The sequence below is a fragment of the Arachis hypogaea genome, chromosome 13, assembly GCF_003086295.3.
Source record: "Arachis hypogaea cultivar Tifrunner chromosome 13, arahy.Tifrunner.gnm2.J5K5, whole genome shotgun sequence".
Classification (NCBI taxonomy): Eukaryota; Viridiplantae; Streptophyta; class Magnoliopsida; order Fabales; family Fabaceae; genus Arachis; species Arachis hypogaea.
In genome coordinates, this window is record NC_092048.1 from 126,730,262 (window position 1) to 126,749,007 (window position 18,746).

Sequence of the window (18,746 nt, forward strand, 5' to 3'; positions counted from 1 at the left end):
TGGCGCGTATCCAGCACGCGCCTTTCTTTGGGTTATTTATCAATACTGTTACTATAATAAATTAATAACATTCGATCAAATTTCTTTTGAGGGGAAGATATTAATAAAATAAAAATAATTAAATAAATTAAAATAATAAAATTTATATATAATAAAATACTATAAATTTAATTATAATTAATTTAATATTTTATTATTTTATAATTTTTTATTTTAGAATTTTTTTCAATAATATATAATAATAATGTGTGAATAAAGATATTTTTTAGTTAAGTTTTGATCCTCTATTTTTTAGTTTTAGTATTGTGTTTTTAGTGGTATTTTTAATAATGTTGAGGTTTAATGTGTTTTTTATATAAAGATTATAAATCTAAAAATTAAATTTGTGATTTTTAGATTTTATTTTTTAAAATATGTAAATTTGAAAATCAAATTTATATTTTAACACTAAAAAAAATTTTAAATATGCAATTCAAAATTTTTTATTTACTTTATAGTAAAATAAATATTTTAATACAAATTAGACTCTCTAATTTATGTACTAATTTATTAAAATTAAAAAAATTAAAATTTATATAAAAAAACACATTAATTAACCATTATAATGAATTATATGCGGTCCTTCTCGGTTTTTTTTCAAATTAGCCTTGATCCTCTGGTGTGACAAAACGTACAGAAGCCAAATAAATTTTTTTTATTGGGAAGAAAGTGTTGGAGCGAGTAGATGCACGCGCAGGGGAAGTTTGCGTGGAACTTGGTTGAGACTTGAGGTTGATCAGCGTTTCTGAGAGCTGTGTTATTATTAATGTATGTTATATTATTTTGTTGGTGAAAAGAGCTTGTTGTGTTGTGGTTGTGCCACTCCCTCTGTTTAAAAGATATGTTGGATTTTGGAGAGGAGCTGAGCTTAGAGAGTTATAGGATCCCATGCCTCATTTGGATTCAGCTCATTGTTTTCTTCCTTCTCCTTGCTCTCTTCTTTCTCCTTTCTTCTGATGATTCTTCCACCGCTTCTGCTTCTTCTGCATCCGCATCTGCATCTGCTGCCACCAATCCTCGTCGTCAAAAATCACTAGTCAACGGCAACAACAACCACCACCATGTTTCTACCTCCACCGCTCTCACCAACCGTCTTCAGCATACACGGGTACACGTCTAACCTACCTTCAGCTCCCCCTGTTATTCTTCTTTTTGCTTTTTCCTTATACCCTTTTGGATTCTCATGCATCTCCCACCATAAAGATCTTATCTTGTTCTCTCTCTTGTTTTCTTTTGGAGTAAGTCTAGAATATGAGATCGCTTTGACTTGAAGAAAAAACACGACTTCAATTTTTTTTTGCGTTTTTTGTTTTTGTTTTTCCTTCTTAATTTGTACTTTAACTATTGTAACAATTTGTTGTTATTTTGGTAAAAGCTGATTTCTTTTGTTGCTTGGGGATACTAGATTGTGTCTCTTCATCTCTGTGAGAATAATGTTAAGAATGTTAAATATAGTGAATTCAGAAATCACAACATAAAATTATCCTCCGTTCAAATCCACCCTTCAAATTGGGCTTTGACTTCAAAAGCTGTTCTCTGAATTGGAAATGGAGGATGCAGCTTCTGAAATGCCCTTGACTAGTTGGTGAGGGTACCTCATTTTGTGACTTTTCAGGATTAGGAAGGAAGGAACTGTTCCAGTTTCATATGGGACAAATAAACATTTATAATCGGATTAAAAAACATTCGAAGTTAAAATCCGACTAATCTCCGTGATTTAACCATATGTTATCAATCTCGTACTTCAATAAGGAATACTTATAATAAATTTACAACAAACTTGCTAAATTAGGCTCCATGTTTTATTAGGTATGTTAAGTTGTTAACACACAAAAATGAACGCAATATCATTGTATGTTGTATTTGCCTCTAAAGCCCACCTTAACAAATGTTTTTAACCTTTGGTTGTTACATTCACACTACGATTTCACCATTTAAGATACCATATATATTCTAAACTCTAAATCATTGACCTTTTGAGCTTTCCCATGTAAATTGTCTCCTAAAACATCCCTAAATCGGTGAATAAACTCGATTTGATATCTGTGTGCTGGGTGAATCAGAGTCATGACTTCATCTATTGAAGTATTATATCCAATCTACTGAGAGTATGATGGAAAATCAACTCCTCTTTTGCCAATAAATACAAAGCAACACTTAATAACCCATTCTCCGTGTTCATTAACTTCTTGCTGTCCTTTTCCTTATTTAAAAAAAATAAAAAGTAAAAAATTCTGTTGATGAGTTGCATTTGTCATTGCTATATAACATTGTTGGAATTATGATCTTTGCATACTTAATTGAACTTGTGTTAGAAGTTAAAATGTTCCTATTAATGTATGTATTGTTTTGCATGAGACTAAATATGAGAATTATGTTGTACCATGGGCAGGGGGCAGAGAACTTAAGTATAAAAGGTGAGATAGAAACAAGCTCAAGCACAAGGACAGTGAGAGAAGAGATTGCAGAAAGAGAGGGTTCACCATTGTATTTCCTTCACCCTTGTCATTATTTCAAATTAGCTAGAGTAGCATTTCTCAAATGTCTTGGATTGGATTCTACTGAATCTGATAGTCCTCCAATCCGAAGGCCTAGGAAAAGAAAAGAGAGTTAATTGATTATCAACATTGTATATGTTGTCATTTATCATGATGAGAAAGTTCCATTATTATTCATTATTTTTTTTTTTATTTTATTTGGTTCTTTGTACTGTTCTCCTTCTCCATAATTTCATGTTACAGAAGGATTAAGGAGAAGTTTCCATCCTTGTGGAGTAATGAGGTTTCCACTATATAACATAATCAGAATAAAGATAAGAGGGAAAAGAATTGAAGTTGTCGACTCGAACAAACTAATTTCTTAAATTTTATCAATCAATAAATAAAAAACCAATGTCTTAATTTTCACTGAATGGCTTTATATAATTTGAGTTTGTTTAGGTGAGGTTCTAAGAAAAGATTTTTTTTTACTTATCTTTTTTTAGAAGATCTTATGTAAAAGTAAAAATAATTTTATATTTGGATATTTTATGCTAAAAGATCTTTTTATCTATTAATTATGTTTAGGTATAATAATATAAAAGTATTTTTTTGTTTATTTATTACATGAAAAATATCTTTTTTTTAAGAAAAAAAATTTTTTTAAAAAAATATAAATTGCAACTTCTCAAAAAAGTTGTTTTTTTATTTTTACTATTAGAAATTTACCAAACATGCTAAAAAGAAAATCTTTTTTCATTAATCCATGGTACCCCTCAACCCATTTAAGGGTTTGCCGCTGGTCAATGAGTTGCTGTATGCACAAAGCAGAATTCAAACCCTCAACACTTGCTTAAGCAGACTAGTGAGCTAACTACTAGACCAACCCAACTTGGTTGACAATAATATTAAATATAACATAATAGGAAGTTTGAAATTTACCAAGATGTTAAGTGTGTTATACTAAGGCCCGTTTGGAAGCTTTAAAAGTAATTTTTTTGAGCTTTTAACTTATGAAAAATAGTAGTATTAATGCCTGGCGCAATTTTCAAAACTAAATTACGGCTTTTTAAGAAGTTATTTAGGAACTTATAGAGAAGTTAAAAAAATAACTTCTCTCATAATACTACTATTTTTTATCAAATTTCATAAAATAAACGCTTTTAGAACTAAAAATCCAAACACAAAATAACTTATTTACAAGCTACTTTTAATGTAGTCATTTATTGTTTAAGCTATTTTTTCAAAAATAACTTAATTTGTTTACCCAAACTGACCTAAAAAGTCATGGATTTAACTTTTGGGATTAACAAAATAAACTTCTATACATTATATATGATGAAAGATATTTTAGAAGTAAAAATTTGTATATAATGGTAGATATATTAGCCATGATGGTACCATCTTCCTTAGAAAAAGTATATGAATCTCGTTAACTATAATTTTAAATATGTTTTTAGTAATTTCCAACAAAGACTTTGATTGGCTTACATTGTTTTCAACATAATAAATACATTTGACTCTTATATTGTGATTTAAGATTAAGAAAATAATTAAGAGAATTATTAGTAGTATATATTATTAGTTTATTACTCAGCAATACATGTAATTGATGTGATGGGCAACTTGCGGTGGTGCCAATGGTTTTTGTTGATTATTATAAAATTTGGATGGTGAATGTTGAATTGAGACAGCCGACCAAGGCGACCATTGGACCCAATCACCCAAGAATCCAACATGCATGATGTTAGGTGAAAAATTAGAGTTGTAATTTACTAATTTTATAATCAAGGCTGCGTTTGGCACCAGATTATAAAGGCAGTGGGCGTAAAAGCTTTGCGTTCGCATCAAAGGTCACGCCACATTTATCATTTATGCACTTCAATATAGGATCTTGTTACTGGCAAAGTAGATTTGAAAAAGCAGGATGATAATGACTTATTGAAGAAGGTGAGTGGCTGAAAGATACGGTGGCTGGGGACCCCTCTCAATTAAGGTTCTTGATAGCTGAATCATTAATGCCGTTTTTGCTTGTGTTTCTCCACCATTGTTCACTGTTTAACTTGCAAGGAAATCAAGAATGCTCCCTCCATGTACTACAAATGCCAAAATGCTAGCTCCTGTTATACTTGGAAGTCAATGAAAATCTTATATTTTTGTAGATATTTCAAACAAAATATTAGCAATAAGTTTATTTTGTAATTGTAATTATTCCGTTGGAAACTCATGCCGCTTGTATTTAAGCTAATTTAATACTAAAATGAGATCCGTGCAAGGAACAGTAAATTAATGATAGTATATAATAAATATTAAAAATTGATATATTTTGCAGAATTAAATTAAATATATATAAATTAAAGTTAAATTTAAAAGGTGTTTTATTTAAAGTAATTTGTAGTACAAAAGATTTTGATATTGGAGTTGTAAAAAGTGATATTTTTATTTGGTGGTTTGATTTTTGTATTTGTTTTAGTTGATGAACTTAGTCTTCTAATGTGATACTCGTCCTCTTTTTTTTATTGTTATTGTTAGAATTGTTGCTTTCTTCTTTCTGTCGTAGGTTCCTGAAAAGACATGTTCTTCATGAATTGTTGAGTTATATGCACTTTCTATTATGTTGTTTGTTACATCTTTGCATGTATATTATTCTTTTGAAGATGTGTCTTGAATGATTTTCTCTCTTTAATCTCTTGATGGGTACGTGATCTTTGTCTGAAGATATTAGTATTGGCGAAGTTGGTTCCTATAATCAATGAATAATTTAAATTATAAATAAAAATGATGTCTTGAATAAGTGATTTTTTTTTATTATTACTTATTTTATTTGTTGTAATGGGTGTTGAACTTCAATGTTTTTTGTTGGAACAAATATCTTGGTAACAGTATATTGTTGACAACCTTTTTTGAGATTAAAATCATTTACTTTGACTTCAAATATAAGTGTAAGGTTGCACAAATTTTTCAATTGGGGTGGTGCTTCAACGTCATTGATAAAATTGTGAAAGAATAGGAAAAGCAAAGAAAAGAACTTTTATTGATTGTTGATTGATTGAATTGTACTGAAGTGTGTTGTAAATTATGAGGGTAAAACTAAATATATATAGAGCATTGTCCTATGAAAAATAAAAGCAAATAAAGATAAGATAAGAACAATTAAAGATAAGATAAAGATAAGATAATAAAGACTAAAATTAAAATTGAATTTTTGTATTCTGTTGGGCTGAATTTGTGGGCCATGATACTTCTTTATTGTTGTCATGAGCTAAAGTAGAAGAGTAGTTTAATACGCCCCCGCAAGCTGGTGGATGGAAGATGTCAATAATCCACAGCTTGGATAAGTTCCTGATGAAATTGTTGAGAAAAGCGCGTCTGACGTGGTGACGCGGAGGAAGATGCGTGCGGCAGAGCTTGAGCTGCCTACTGCAAAAATATAAAAGGAGATGCTGTGCTTGAGCAGCGATCTTCAAAAACTGCGTGCGGCGGAGCTTGAGCTGCCGGCGGCAAAAATATAAAAGGAGATGCTGTACTTGAGCAGCGATCTTTAAACAATTGCGTGCGGCGGAGCTTGAGCTGCTGACGACAAAAATACATAAAAGGAGTGCTGTGCTTGAGGGAGAGAGAGCAAGCAGCGATCTTCATAAAAAAAAGAATGAAAAAATAAAAAATAAAAAAAATAAAAAATAAAAAAATAAAAAATAAGCGTGTAAAACGCAACAAGATTGATCTTTAGAGGGCGCGTATGGCGCAATAAGAGTGGTCTTCAAATGGCGCGTAGAGCGCAATAAGAGTGCAGATGGAACTGCTAGAACAGATGCAGATTGAACTGCTAGAACAGATGCAGATTGAACTGCTGAAACAGAATACTGACGAAACTTCCGGAAGAAGTTGCAGATGAAATGCTAGAAGAAGGCGCAGACGGAATTGCTGGTAAAGAACCGGGATAATCAAAACTGTGGTAGAATTTTCACTTGGATGCATGTAACTAAATCTATGATTATTTATTGTGGGAGGAAGTTGAAAAAGAAGCATGGTGATTTCTCACCGAAAAGATGATAACTTATATATTCTCCTCAAGGAGGATACCATGGCTCTGATACCATGATAAAATTGTGAAAGAATAGGAAAAGCAAAGAAAAGAATTTTTATTGATTGTTGATTGATTGAATTGTACTGAAGTGTGTTGTAAATTATGAGGGTAAAACTAAATATATATAGAGCATTGTCCTATGAAAGATAAAAGCAAATAAAGATAAGATAAGAACAATTAAAGATAAGATAAAGATAAGATAATAAAGACTAAAATTAAAATTGAATTTTTGTATTCTGTTGGGCTGAATTTGTGGGCCATGATACTTCTTTATTGTTGTCATGAGCTAAAGTAGAAGAGTAGTTTAATAGTCATTACTTTTATGAAGTGTCATTAGATTTAAAGCAGTTGTGCCCAATAATTTTTTTTCCTTTGCCATCAAATAGCACTTTGATTTGAAATAAGTATTAGGTTAGTAATTAATAATTTGATAGATGAGATTATTAAAAATATATAGTTACCTTATTGTTGGATATTGTGGTGTTTGATTACATGTGCCACAAATGTAATTGTCTCATTTTCATCTAATATAATCATTTCAAAGAGGTTCCTCTTCATTTGTGGTTGTTAATGTTTTCCATAGACGAACCACGCAAACTTTGATAAACCAATTATCTGTTTGTTTGGTAATATTGTCCAAAGAATGATGCTCTATCAAGTAAGTTTGAGATGTTGTATAGTTCAGAAATAAATTTCTTGTGCTAAATTTGATGTTCTTTGAAGGAATAGTGATAAGAGACTTATATAAATAGGTCAAAGTATAGAATTTGAATATTTGTAACGTAAACTTTAGTATGATTAATAATATTATTATAATATTTATAATATAGATATTTATTACGTTTAATGAGTTATTTATAGAAATTAATTATTGGAAGTTATAAACTTATTGTATTGTTTATAACGGTAAGATCTAATAAATATAGAGATATAAATTCAATTTTTGTAAGTTACAAACTTGATTAGACACTATTAATTTTTAATTATTAGTGTTTTTTTTTTTTTGCTGATTTGGAAATAATAGGTGATTTGAAAAAAATTGAGTGGTTGATTCTAAAATTTTGCCAAGTAAGCAACGTTACTGACATGGCATTAGTAAAAAGAGAAACATGTTTTAAATGTTTTAAAAGTAATGTGGGTAAACTTACCCATCTACTTTTATATATTTTATATATTAAGAATAAATGATAAATCACTAAAGATATACACTATCATTTATATTTTACAAAATTGAAGATTCTGACTAAAACCAAGGATGCATAACTAAATGATTGAATTGGTCAAAATTTATGCTCTACAAATAGTAGGTGATTTGATCCCAACTAAATCTACCAGCATGAAATCTTACATGTCTCTTTACAAAGATTTCCTTCGGCTGATTTTGAAGTCCAAGCTTCCCATCCTTCGTTGGGCTCTAATACAAATCACCAATGATTGATATGGCATGATATCCAGCAGGTGGTGCAAGCTTTTGAGATTTTTGCAATTTCTTTGGCTCTTTTCAGTACTCATCTGCTGCATCACCTGAAGATGGTGTGTTCTTCCTATATGGTAGTTGCTGTTGCACCTAGTCAAAGTTTGCAACCATGTTATGACATTCCTTGTATGACAATGACCAACGGATCCAAATATGGAATACATGTCAATCAGAACATAGTCTGATGAGACATGCAGATTAGGTTCAAGTTTCCTGAGTGGATAGGGGATAGTGCTTTGCTTCAGTTGCACTCTACATAATGGCTGCATTCAAAGTTTCAAAACAAATCCAGTGAACAATGAAGAGTTGCTTGGGGATTTTCCTTGCCGCTGACATCGCAAATTTCACATAATCATGCACTCGGGCATAGCCTATAAATTCCACAATTCACATTGGAGTTGCTGGCAACACATTAACCCCCCCAAAACACACATTCACCTCAAGTATTATGCAAGAGCACCTAGCCATTTTCTGAATAATATTCTATCATGAATCCTTTCCAACTACTTCCATTCACCGTTCACCCTGTTTTTTGACATTTGGTTCCTATCCGCACGCTACTTTTCAAGCATCGGCTTTATGGAGAAACAAATAATCAGTCGCTAGCTGGCTCAACTTCCACCTGGGGCGAAGTAACTGCAAAAAAGAGAGCTCCTTAGCCCGTCTTTTCATCCATTCTGCGAACACTAGTCACTGTTGTGTTGCAAAAGAAACATCTCTGGCAATTCAGTAGATGCCTGGTTATACAGCCATAGCAACACTTGTGTAAACAAGGTTCAATCAAGGCATCCACTTCATATGTTACACATATGCAGCATATTCTATCCTCAGCATCAGTTTCACCCACACAATCCACTTTCTCAAGTTGTTCCACAATGCGGCAGGTAAGGAGGCTCAGAAAATTCTCAAGCGGCTCATATTTTGCAGCATAAGCGTCCCCACTAGAAGAACCATCCTGGAAAAATCAAGAGCACAAAGCTGTTAACCATCAGTCTCAAATAAAACTTGCACTCAAGACTCAACAAACTTAGAAGCCTGTTGAGTATAATTCTAATTTATAGAATTAGCTAGCACCAAAAGTTGGAGAAAAAGGTAATTGGCCTCGGTTAAATGATACTAACATGAAGTTGCATTAAGAGAATACAAGGCATTAAGATTATTCAAGAATCAATAGCATAAATTAAATGGTGACGCAACTAACCCAGTTAAAATCAAGAAGATATTGAAATCCATAATGGACAGTATTTGGACAGTCCATGCTTGCAAAAACATCCACGAGATAGTTGTTTTCTTGAAATTCTGCCAAGTTGGTAGCATCCAACAAATTTAAGATCATCCCGACAAGGGGAGCCAAAATCATGCCCCGGTTTACTTTCTCTGGAGATTGACCATTTCGTCTAACGGACCTGAGATTATTATTTTAGAAGAGAGTCAGAATTCAGCCAACCAACATGGTTCCATTTAAAAAGATTGTTACAATAAGATTTGACTACCAGTAAGAATAACAACCAATAACTTGAGTAAGAATTTTAATTCAATAGCAAACCATAAAACCAAGTTTCAAGTTACAGGATCAGGACTTACATGTCAAAAAATTCAGCATCCGCTGCAGAGATAATGTTATTTAAGATAAACACAATCAACTCAGTTAACCTCCGCAAGTTTGTTTCTGGTCCTGACAGGAATGCTTGAGGAATCTCACGAGTGCAGAACTCTAAAATCCTTGCAAGATTACATGAAAGATCGAATATGACAGAGCATTTCCTTTGTTGAAACTCTACTACCTGAAAAGGCATGTTTCAACAATAATAATTAATTGAATTAGACAGTTATATCAAAATCAACCATGAAACTCTGAATTTGCAAGCACAGAAAACAACACAAGCTGCAAACTCAATAAAGGATGAAACAGATATTCATACCTGGTATTTTTCTTGCATTTCTCTAACAGAAACTGAAAACTCAGTCATGGTCCAACTAAGTGTATTAAATAGACGATTTAGAAAAGCTGAAAACAATACTTCATCATTTGTGCAAGCTTCTTTTAGCAACCTCTGCATTTGATTAAGAGGCAACAGGGGAAAAAATTGAGTGAAAAACAGACCCATGCAAAATTACAGGTTAACAAAATATGGATATCACATACTTGGAAAAGAAATGATGATGAAGATGATTCTCCATTTTTCGAAAAACCGAAACCAGAACCCTTGCATAATCGCAGAAGTATGTTTGTAACTGGGATCCAAGATCTGTTATCAAATGCTGACAGTAAAGCCTTTGGCATTCTATGGGTGGCTGCCTCATTGCTCTCAAAAGCAGTCAAATACTCCCTGTACTGAACCAGGACAGATATAGACTGAAGAAGAAGATCCCTAAGATCTGCACTCGATATTCTTGGATCATTGAAATGAGTGACAACAAAGGTAACCTGATTTAAGATAACCAATTTGTATACTTTAGAACCCAATACCCATTATACAAAGACTAAAAATGTAGATTAATTTGTAGATTTTGGATCATGCATAATGGAAAATAATAAAATTCCATCATATCAGAGGAGTGCATAACTCTAGAATACCGACTTATATCTGCTAGGGCAATAACAATGCCATTGGCCTAAAAAATGCAATTACTCAAAATGCACAGCAAGAGATATCCACCTTCCACGTACGTCTTTACATGCAAAAATAACATCCAATATTGAAAAACCTAGAAGAAAATGGAGAAATAAGTTTGAAAAGAAGCCCATACAAATGAATTAAGTCCTCGCTTAATGAAACTTGTGGATGGAGCAAGCGGAGGATCACTTTTCCGCAATACATGAAAGCAATCAACCTGTATAAGGAATCAAAATTAACATAAATACTAAAAGATACTTAATTATTGATAGCATGCTTGGGACAAGCATGATCTTAGGATATAATATTATTGATTTTATATTTTCAAAATCTATCACAAAAAGCTTTTGATTATAAGCTATGTTTGACCCAAAATAAGCTTAACCTCAATTCATATTAGAGGAATTAAAAATGTCTGCAAACTGTTTATAGAAAATCGCACAAGTCCAATTCTTAGAAAACTTTGTATTTTTTATGATTCTTTGCTCAGCAGGGCCACAAAGTGTATCGAAGGCCAAGGACAATATGTCGGACAGATGAGCAACATAAACATCAGAGAAGGAGAGAAAAAAAAAAAGAAACAAATTAACACTTGTTTTTCTGCATCTAGCTGAAGCGAAAAGATGATTGCTTATTTACCAGAGCTTCCAAGTAATATTCAGGGACATAGACAAACACAGAATCCATATTGCTCAAAACCAGCAGCAACTGGACAACCCACATGCAGAGTGCAAACATTCCTCTCTGCTTCCATCGTGCAAACAGAGAGATGCGAAACCTGTGAAACAAGATGCCCCCAAAAAACCGAGAATGTCAGGAAAACCAATAATATACGGCTCAGGGTTCTCAAGAAATAATATTTATTTTCTTCCTGTAAAGAATATTAATAATTGAGAAGCATCCAGAAAATTATAAATGCACTTCAGAATAAAGTACAAATCACTGAGGACCAAACATATATGTTAGGTCTTCAAGTTTTATCAGGATATCATCCTGAAAGCTTTTATAATGCTGACCAAACAAATGAGAGGTTATAAAGATGTTCAAAATGTGCCATCAGTTTCAATAACTTTAATGCTTTATACACCCCCAGTGAGTCTCGGCATAACAATAACAACAATCTAAATTTGAAACTAATAACAAAACATAACTATAAGTTAATCATAATGTAGTTTGCCAAAAAGTGGAAACATATATATAAGATAATAAAAGTAGAAATAAATGATTAGTTGAAAAGCTCCTCTATATGTCATCTTACCAAGCACAATGCCTGACGCAATCAATAACCTCTTCTCTATACTCATTCCGGGCTTCCTTCAGAAGCTTCAGTTGCCCACTGCAGGCTCCTTCTCTTATTTGTTTATCAGTTTCCTCCAAAAGTAAGATTGACTGTGCCTGATGTGTCATGTAATATGATGCCTACAAAATTGGAAGAAACCTCATGTTCAAGACAAGTGTCACGGATTTTTTGGAAACAATTAAACCATTGAGTACAACATATGCAAGAACTGAATCATGGGAATCAGAAGAAGGTTGTCATAATTGGTTCCACTTTTACAAAAAGCATGATTTTCTAGCAATTACTCAGATAATTTCTCATCATAAATAAAGATTCTCATCATAACTGACATGTAACAGTTGAGGATAACAGCTATAAACAGTTGGGGTAAATTATACCGCCATTCTTGAGGGTTGTATACTTGCAGTTACCCTTCCTCTTGTTTCAGGAATTACATTCACCTATTTCATTACAATATCCTCGAATACCCCCCCCCCTTCCTCCCAAAAAACACAGTATACATACACTCAGCCATCTGTAAAACCAATTTCTGAAACAAGGTCTGTAAGGGAGGTCACCATAATTTAACCAAGGAGTTAAACACTTCAACTCAGGGACTTCGATTAAGACATCAGTTCCTTTTTGCATAACACAGCATAAAACTTGACCCTAATATTATAGGATGTAACCTTAGTGGAGCGCAGCTAGTTATTATTGGGTTAGGAGACAAGCTTGTGTAGCACCACCACAACCCCTTTACATTTTTCATTCTCAATTTCTATTAGGTTAAGCCATTTCAAAGAAATATCCTATGCATAAAAACTCATTATGTATTTATAAATTTGATCAACCTTATCCCCTCAAGGCCTCACCTGCTTAAAATTTGATGCAAGACCAACATGATACAACCACAGCAAAACATCAAGTAGCTCTTCTTCTAGTAGTGCAGCTGTAGGCATATCAATATCCTTTGAGACGGTTTTTGTATGGTGCATCTGTCGGTAACCATACTCAGGTTCAGATTGATCACTGGAGGCAGGTTTATCAGTTATCTCATCTTCCAAACTGCCCTCACTGCATTCAGCAGTGACATGAGCAGACCTCTCTGGGATAGAACTACAATGGCCACGAGAACCTTTGGCTCTGTATTTGGCAGGATCCTTCAAGTTTCTTGTAAAGTCAGAATCATAACTAGAACAACAGCAGGGCTTCTGCCTGCTTGAATGAGTAACTCTGGTTTCTTCATCATCCATGCAGCCTTCGTCCCATCTAACCACTTCCATTTCATAATCAATCACGGGGTGTACTTTTGATAAGTGGCTATAGGATCCGCCAAGCCTGGAAATATCAGTTTTAAGCGGATCATTTTTCACTAACAAACTAATAGGGAAGCTTTGTTCGCCACCTCTATGTAGAAAACCAGTATCTGATTTGCAGCCCTTTAACCAGCCACAGATGTCACCCAATTCAAATCCTTCAGATAGGAAATGGAGTATCACTGAATAAGTTGAAACAAGAACTGAATTGCTAGAAACTCCTGGGGGTGGGACATTTCTGTCTGCACCTCTGTTCCTTAGTAGAAGGCTTTGTAAAAATGTTCTAAAAACAGACCCAGGCAACTGAGGAGGCGTTGAAGGTGGTATAAACTGTATCACTAAGCGACAAAGATCCCTGTGCTTCTCCTCAATCTGCACACGGAAGAGTAGATTAATAAACTGTGAACAGGGTATCCCGTAGAACAATAAATTCCAATACCTTAACCCACAATGTCAACTGGGAAAAAAAAAGAATATTCTTGAACATAAAAAAACTGTAGAGCAATGAAACCACTTCATTAATAGCATGATGTTGTATTTTATATAAGCCTAATGTTTTACATGATAAAGTGAGACTAAGTTCATTTGTATAGTTCACTTGTTGCATCTTCACAGCTCCTCAACAGAAGGATAAAGATAATTTAGGCAAAAAGAATATTCAATTCAAATATTCTTACTGAAAATGAAGTTACACGGCCAAGCAGAAAGAATTTACCTTGCTGATTGATTCAGATAAAGCTGTGGTTGTCAACATCATGTTGTCTGCATAAGTTGCATCTTCACATGAACCAGGCCACCAAACAGTCGGTATCAAGGACTCGAGATCATGTTTGTTCGGAGCCTTTTGTGACAGAAAACCTTCAAACATGAATTCAAATTCTGGTGACTTCCACCAAAGCACCATAAGTTCCTCTCGTCTTAATAAATGACAGGCCAAGGCGAGGTGAGCATATGATCCAGAATAAGGACATTCAGTGAGAATTAATGGGGCTATTTTACAACCACCGGAAAGAGCATCTATGATGTTTTCAAACAGCAAATGTGAACCTTGAAATTGTAGCAGAACGTCAACAACTTTATCCAGGCTTGAATAATCATGGGGTGCAGGCAATCTAAACACATCAAACAAGAAAGACAGCACTGGACCCCAAACCATATACTCTTTGTTGCCAGCATCTGCATCAAGTTCATAGAAAAATTCCCTAGCTATTGCATGAGAGACAGGATGAAAAAATTCTTCCAATGAAAGAAACCTCTTTACTCTTCTCAATTTCTGAACTAAAGAATACTCAGACCTCTCCACAGAATGCATATCCAACAGCCTTGACCAACATTCCAACAACCTGGATACAAAGTAGGTCTTGCATGGGGGAGCCTGGAGAGGACAGTAACCTTCAATTGGAAACTTAAAGGGGCGGCCCCCAAAATTCAATTCACATCTTTCACCCTGGGAGAGAGAGATTGCAGGATAATACCCAAAACCAGGACCCATTTTTCGGATCCCCCGGAATGCCACCCCAAGTGGATTACCGTTCCTGAAGAATAATATTTCATCACGTTCTAAATCTATGCAACATCCAATGACATCACCAACAACCCATGACTGACCATAAGTCTCAGCATCCTTGTTCCATTTGCTAACTCTTTTCCCATCATATGCATACGAATCATCAGCATCACCAACACCTTTATGATCGGTGAAAGGGCAAGAAATAGTAGCCCAACCCAGCTGCTGTATACCAGACGTCTCTAATATAACTTCATACATCCATTTTCCTTTCCAAACACAAACATTGGCCCTGGAACTACTGAAATTCGCCAAGCTTTCTACAAGCAAAGGCAGTTTAATGATTGTAATATCACCACATATGCTGGAACTTTCCAGGCCAACAATCCCAGATCCACCTCCAGCAATAAAAATCCCATCTCTTTCACCACATGAATCCCCGGATTTGGCATTAAACCTAGAGAACTCATTCCTAATGATGGAGCGGATAAAGTTGCTGTCAATTGGATCAGTCACTGGATTGAGTGATCTGTTGGGAAGACCAAACACGTATTCAAGGGTTCGCTCCACAGATTCATGACCCAAATCATCACAACAAGAAAGAAGCCGAGTCTTCGATGAATTATCTTTCTTGTCCTCATCATTCAGGATCACTGCCAGACCAGCTGAAAACCCACCAAGACGCAGGCCCTCTTCCCCCATCTGTGAGGCACTATCCCTCTCAGCTACCCCTTTAGGCAGCTGACTGTTCTTCCAATTTCAAATTCCCTTCCCACAGCAAAAGTCAATCGCAGCACTCAACATATAAACATGATCCATGCAAAAAAAAACAAACTGTGGAATAATCAGTACGGCGTGAGAGGACTTCAGAGGCAAAACTCAAAATAAGAAATCAAAAAAGACAAATGCACAAAAAAGCATCAAAATTTGCGGAAAACTTAGCATGAAAAAAAAACTGGGGAAATTGCACAAGCCACCTTAACCAAGCAAAAATTAGCTAACTGGGCTCCAATTTCTCACCCTCTCATCACTTTTATTGTACAATTAGCGAAAAAAAATAATAGAATAAGAAGTGATTGATTATGGGGAACGGAGAAGGTTGAAGACATGATTGTGATGAGTACTAACAAGTAAATAAAATACTAACAAATGTTGGAGATTAAACATGTTGGGACTGCTGGATTCTTCAATTTAAGTTTTAATGGCGTAACCAAAAAGACTAGCTCCTAATAGCGCCCCAATTAATAAGAAAAAGGCTTCCTAGTTGGCATAATCTAACTAATTAATTAATTAATTAATTAATTAAATAAAATAACAGGAAAAACTTACAGATGCGGTTCGTGCTGTGGACAAAGGCAAGGCGGCGAAAGGTAGCTAACTAGCTAGGGTTTTCAGAGGCACCATTGATTGGACTACAGAAGCACTTATTACATATTCCGTTATTCACAGTAAACAATAGGAGACCGAATAAGGAGGAACAGCGGCTTGTAATAATCAAAATAAATAAATAAATAATAAAATGATTATTTTCTTTTTGTGCTTTTTGGTGGCAAAAAGTTTGGGGGTGGAAAGTGAAGGGAAGTCCGTGTGAATGAGTACCGGAAAACGTGGGTAAGGAACGGGCACGTGTCGATGAAAGGAGCTGGGGGTGACTGGTTGTGAGTAGTGGCGGCGCTAATGAAGGTAGGACAAGTGTGTTGGGTTTTGCGTGATGTTTCTGTGGCTGAGGAATTGCAGTGCAGGGAACAGTGATGGGTGCGTATTAGTGAAGGATCTTTGTTATGTGTTGTGTTGTGCTACGTGTGTGCGTCGAGCGTCGAGCGTCTCTGTGCGCGCCTCTCACCGGGAATGGGTTTTGGTTCGGTTCGGTTCGATGCGGTGAGCTACTTTTTCTTTTGGTTTTAAGCGGTGCGGTGCGTAACCCTCTAGCTAAAAATAAAAGAGAAAAGGATAAATAGGTCTCTCACCTTTTGTCTCGCGGATATTTTTATTCCTGACCATTGAAAAATATTTTTAAGTCCTCGACCTTTATAAAATTTGGACGAATCAGTCCTTCCGTCCAAATGCCTCCATCCAAGTTTTGTGAAGATCAGGAACTTCTACCTATGCTAGAGAGCCAATGGCCTAAGACCAACTGATTTTGAGGTTCACTAAGGATCGAACTCTTAACCTTTTAGATCTAGAACTCTAATATCATATCCTGAAACCACTCATCCTAAAAGCGTAATCTGACAGGACAATGTAACACTAATGGTCATATCTCTAATACTTCCTAAACTTCCATTGTACACATTGTACACTTATGTCATTGGCTCCCTATGCATATTCTTTTTAAAATTGAGATTATTATAATTTTTCTTTTTTATGATAATCTCAATTTATATTCTGAAAAATTTTTCTTTTTTCATTCAAAAAATATTATTTTTTGAATTTTAATTTACAGTATTTTTTATTTTTTTTATCGTCATCACTACCATATACAAATATAACATTCATTTTTTCGGGAGTTAACTCTTCTGTTTTATTAATGACTTTATTGTTTTTTTATAATTTTTTTTTTAATTTTCATCATGAATAAAATTAACATCCAAAAACTTACACCAAAATTTCTAGTAACACAAATTAATTCAAAATCAATATGAACACATCTAAAATTAGATATAATACATTTAAATTATATTAATATTACAAATTCCAAATCAATAAAGTAGTGAAAAAAAATCTTTAACACAAACATGATGGTAATTAGTGGCTAAGAGAAAGAGGAGTTGAATATTGACTTCCTTTTAACTTAGTTTGTAACTTTGCTTTCTTTTGAGTGAACACATGAGATACTTAAATTTTATCTCCTAACGTGGTAGGAGCCAAAATAGAGTTGTTTGTAAGAATTACTATAGTGAACCGTGTCTGAGTAGATAAATTAGGAGATACTTTATTTTTGTCTCGTGTTACAGAACTAGTAACAGAGAAGAGAGTAGAGAATGACACACAGATGTATCTTGGTTTGGCTATCAAGTGTAATGTCGCATATATCCATTCTCCACCACAACAATGATGAAATTTTCACTATCTTTTCAACAGGAGTTGAAACCCATTTTGGCCCTTAAAATTTTCGACCGACCTCAATTTCGACTCTCAAATTTATAGTTACCCAATTAACACCCTCAAATATTAGATTGTGTCTCAGGTTTGCCCCTGTAGCTATCTCCGTTAACAGAGATCTGATGTGGCACGTTAAGTTGACAAAGTGTGTATCCACGTGGAACCCAGCTTGCCAGAATGGATGTGTGATGAATGAATGACGTAGCAAAAGTTGAATGAACTCAATTTTTCCAACAAAGTCTCGAACATATTGGGAAAAGAGGGTTGCAAATTGAGTTCATTCAACTTTTGCCACATCATTCACTCATCACACATCCATTCTAGCAAGTTGGATGTCACGTGGATACACACTCTGTCAACTTAACGTGCGACATCAGATCTCCGTTAACGGAGATAGCTACAGGGGCAAGCGTGGGACACAATCCAATATTTGGGGGTGTTAATTGGGTAACTATAAATTTGGGGGTCGAAATTGAGGCCGGTCGAAAATTTCAGGGGTCAAAATGGGTATCAACTCTTTCAACAGATTACAATTACCAATTCTTCTTAGGATATACCCCAATCCTATCTGGGACAAATCCAGATTCTAACCCAACTTTAACTTGACTAGGACTTACCTTAACTTTTCACTGCAAAGTGCTAACCCAACTTGTAAGGGAATTCCCTCAAGATCATGATACAAAATAGAAATACTAACAAAGGATTTCTGAAATAACTTGGACTTTTTCTCCAAGTCTAGCTCTCTACCTTTTTCTCTCATTGACTTTTTCTTACAAACCTCGTTATGTTTGCCTTTCTTCTAATGAAACTTAGGCAGACTAAACAAAGAAAAAGAACTACAAAG

The 18,746-nt window shown here is 34.4% G+C and overlaps 2 protein-coding genes across 4 annotated transcripts; one reads left to right on the forward strand and one right to left on the reverse strand.

Annotated features, from left to right (window-relative positions):
- The first annotated feature begins 635 nt into the window (after positions 1–635).
- LOC112733251 (uncharacterized) lies at positions 636–2,714 on the forward strand. Its single transcript, XM_025782145.3, has 2 exons — positions 636–1,147; positions 2,432–2,714. Exons 1-2 carry the CDS (start codon positions 881–883, stop codon positions 2,651–2,653), a joined length of 489 nt encoding a protein of 162 aa, XP_025637930.1. The 5' UTR covers positions 636–880; the 3' UTR covers positions 2,654–2,714.
- A 5,008-nt stretch (positions 2,715–7,722) lies between these two features.
- On the reverse strand, positions 7,723–16,725 carry LOC112733252 (E3 ubiquitin-protein ligase RKP). Of its 3 annotated transcripts, none has more exons than XM_025782148.3 (11): positions 16,130–16,725; positions 14,009–15,634; positions 12,850–13,665; positions 11,957–12,117; positions 11,338–11,476; positions 10,832–10,915; positions 10,227–10,508; positions 10,003–10,134; positions 9,665–9,864; positions 9,282–9,486; positions 7,723–9,035 (listed from the first exon to the last, which is right to left on the reverse strand). In XM_025782148.3, the coding sequence occupies exons 2-11, from the start codon at positions 15,500–15,502 to the stop codon at positions 8,736–8,738; spliced, it is 3,813 nt and encodes a 1,270-aa protein (XP_025637933.1). In that variant the 5' UTR covers positions 15,503–15,634; positions 16,130–16,725; the 3' UTR covers positions 7,723–8,735. The 3 variants fall into 3 exon arrangements, with proteins under 3 accessions (XP_025637933.1, XP_025637931.1, XP_025637932.1); XM_025782146.3 differs by lacking the exon at positions 16,130–16,725 and adding an exon at positions 15,948–16,079; XM_025782147.3 differs by lacking the exon at positions 16,130–16,725 and adding an exon at positions 15,778–16,012.
- Positions 16,726–18,746: the final 2,021 nt, after the last annotated feature.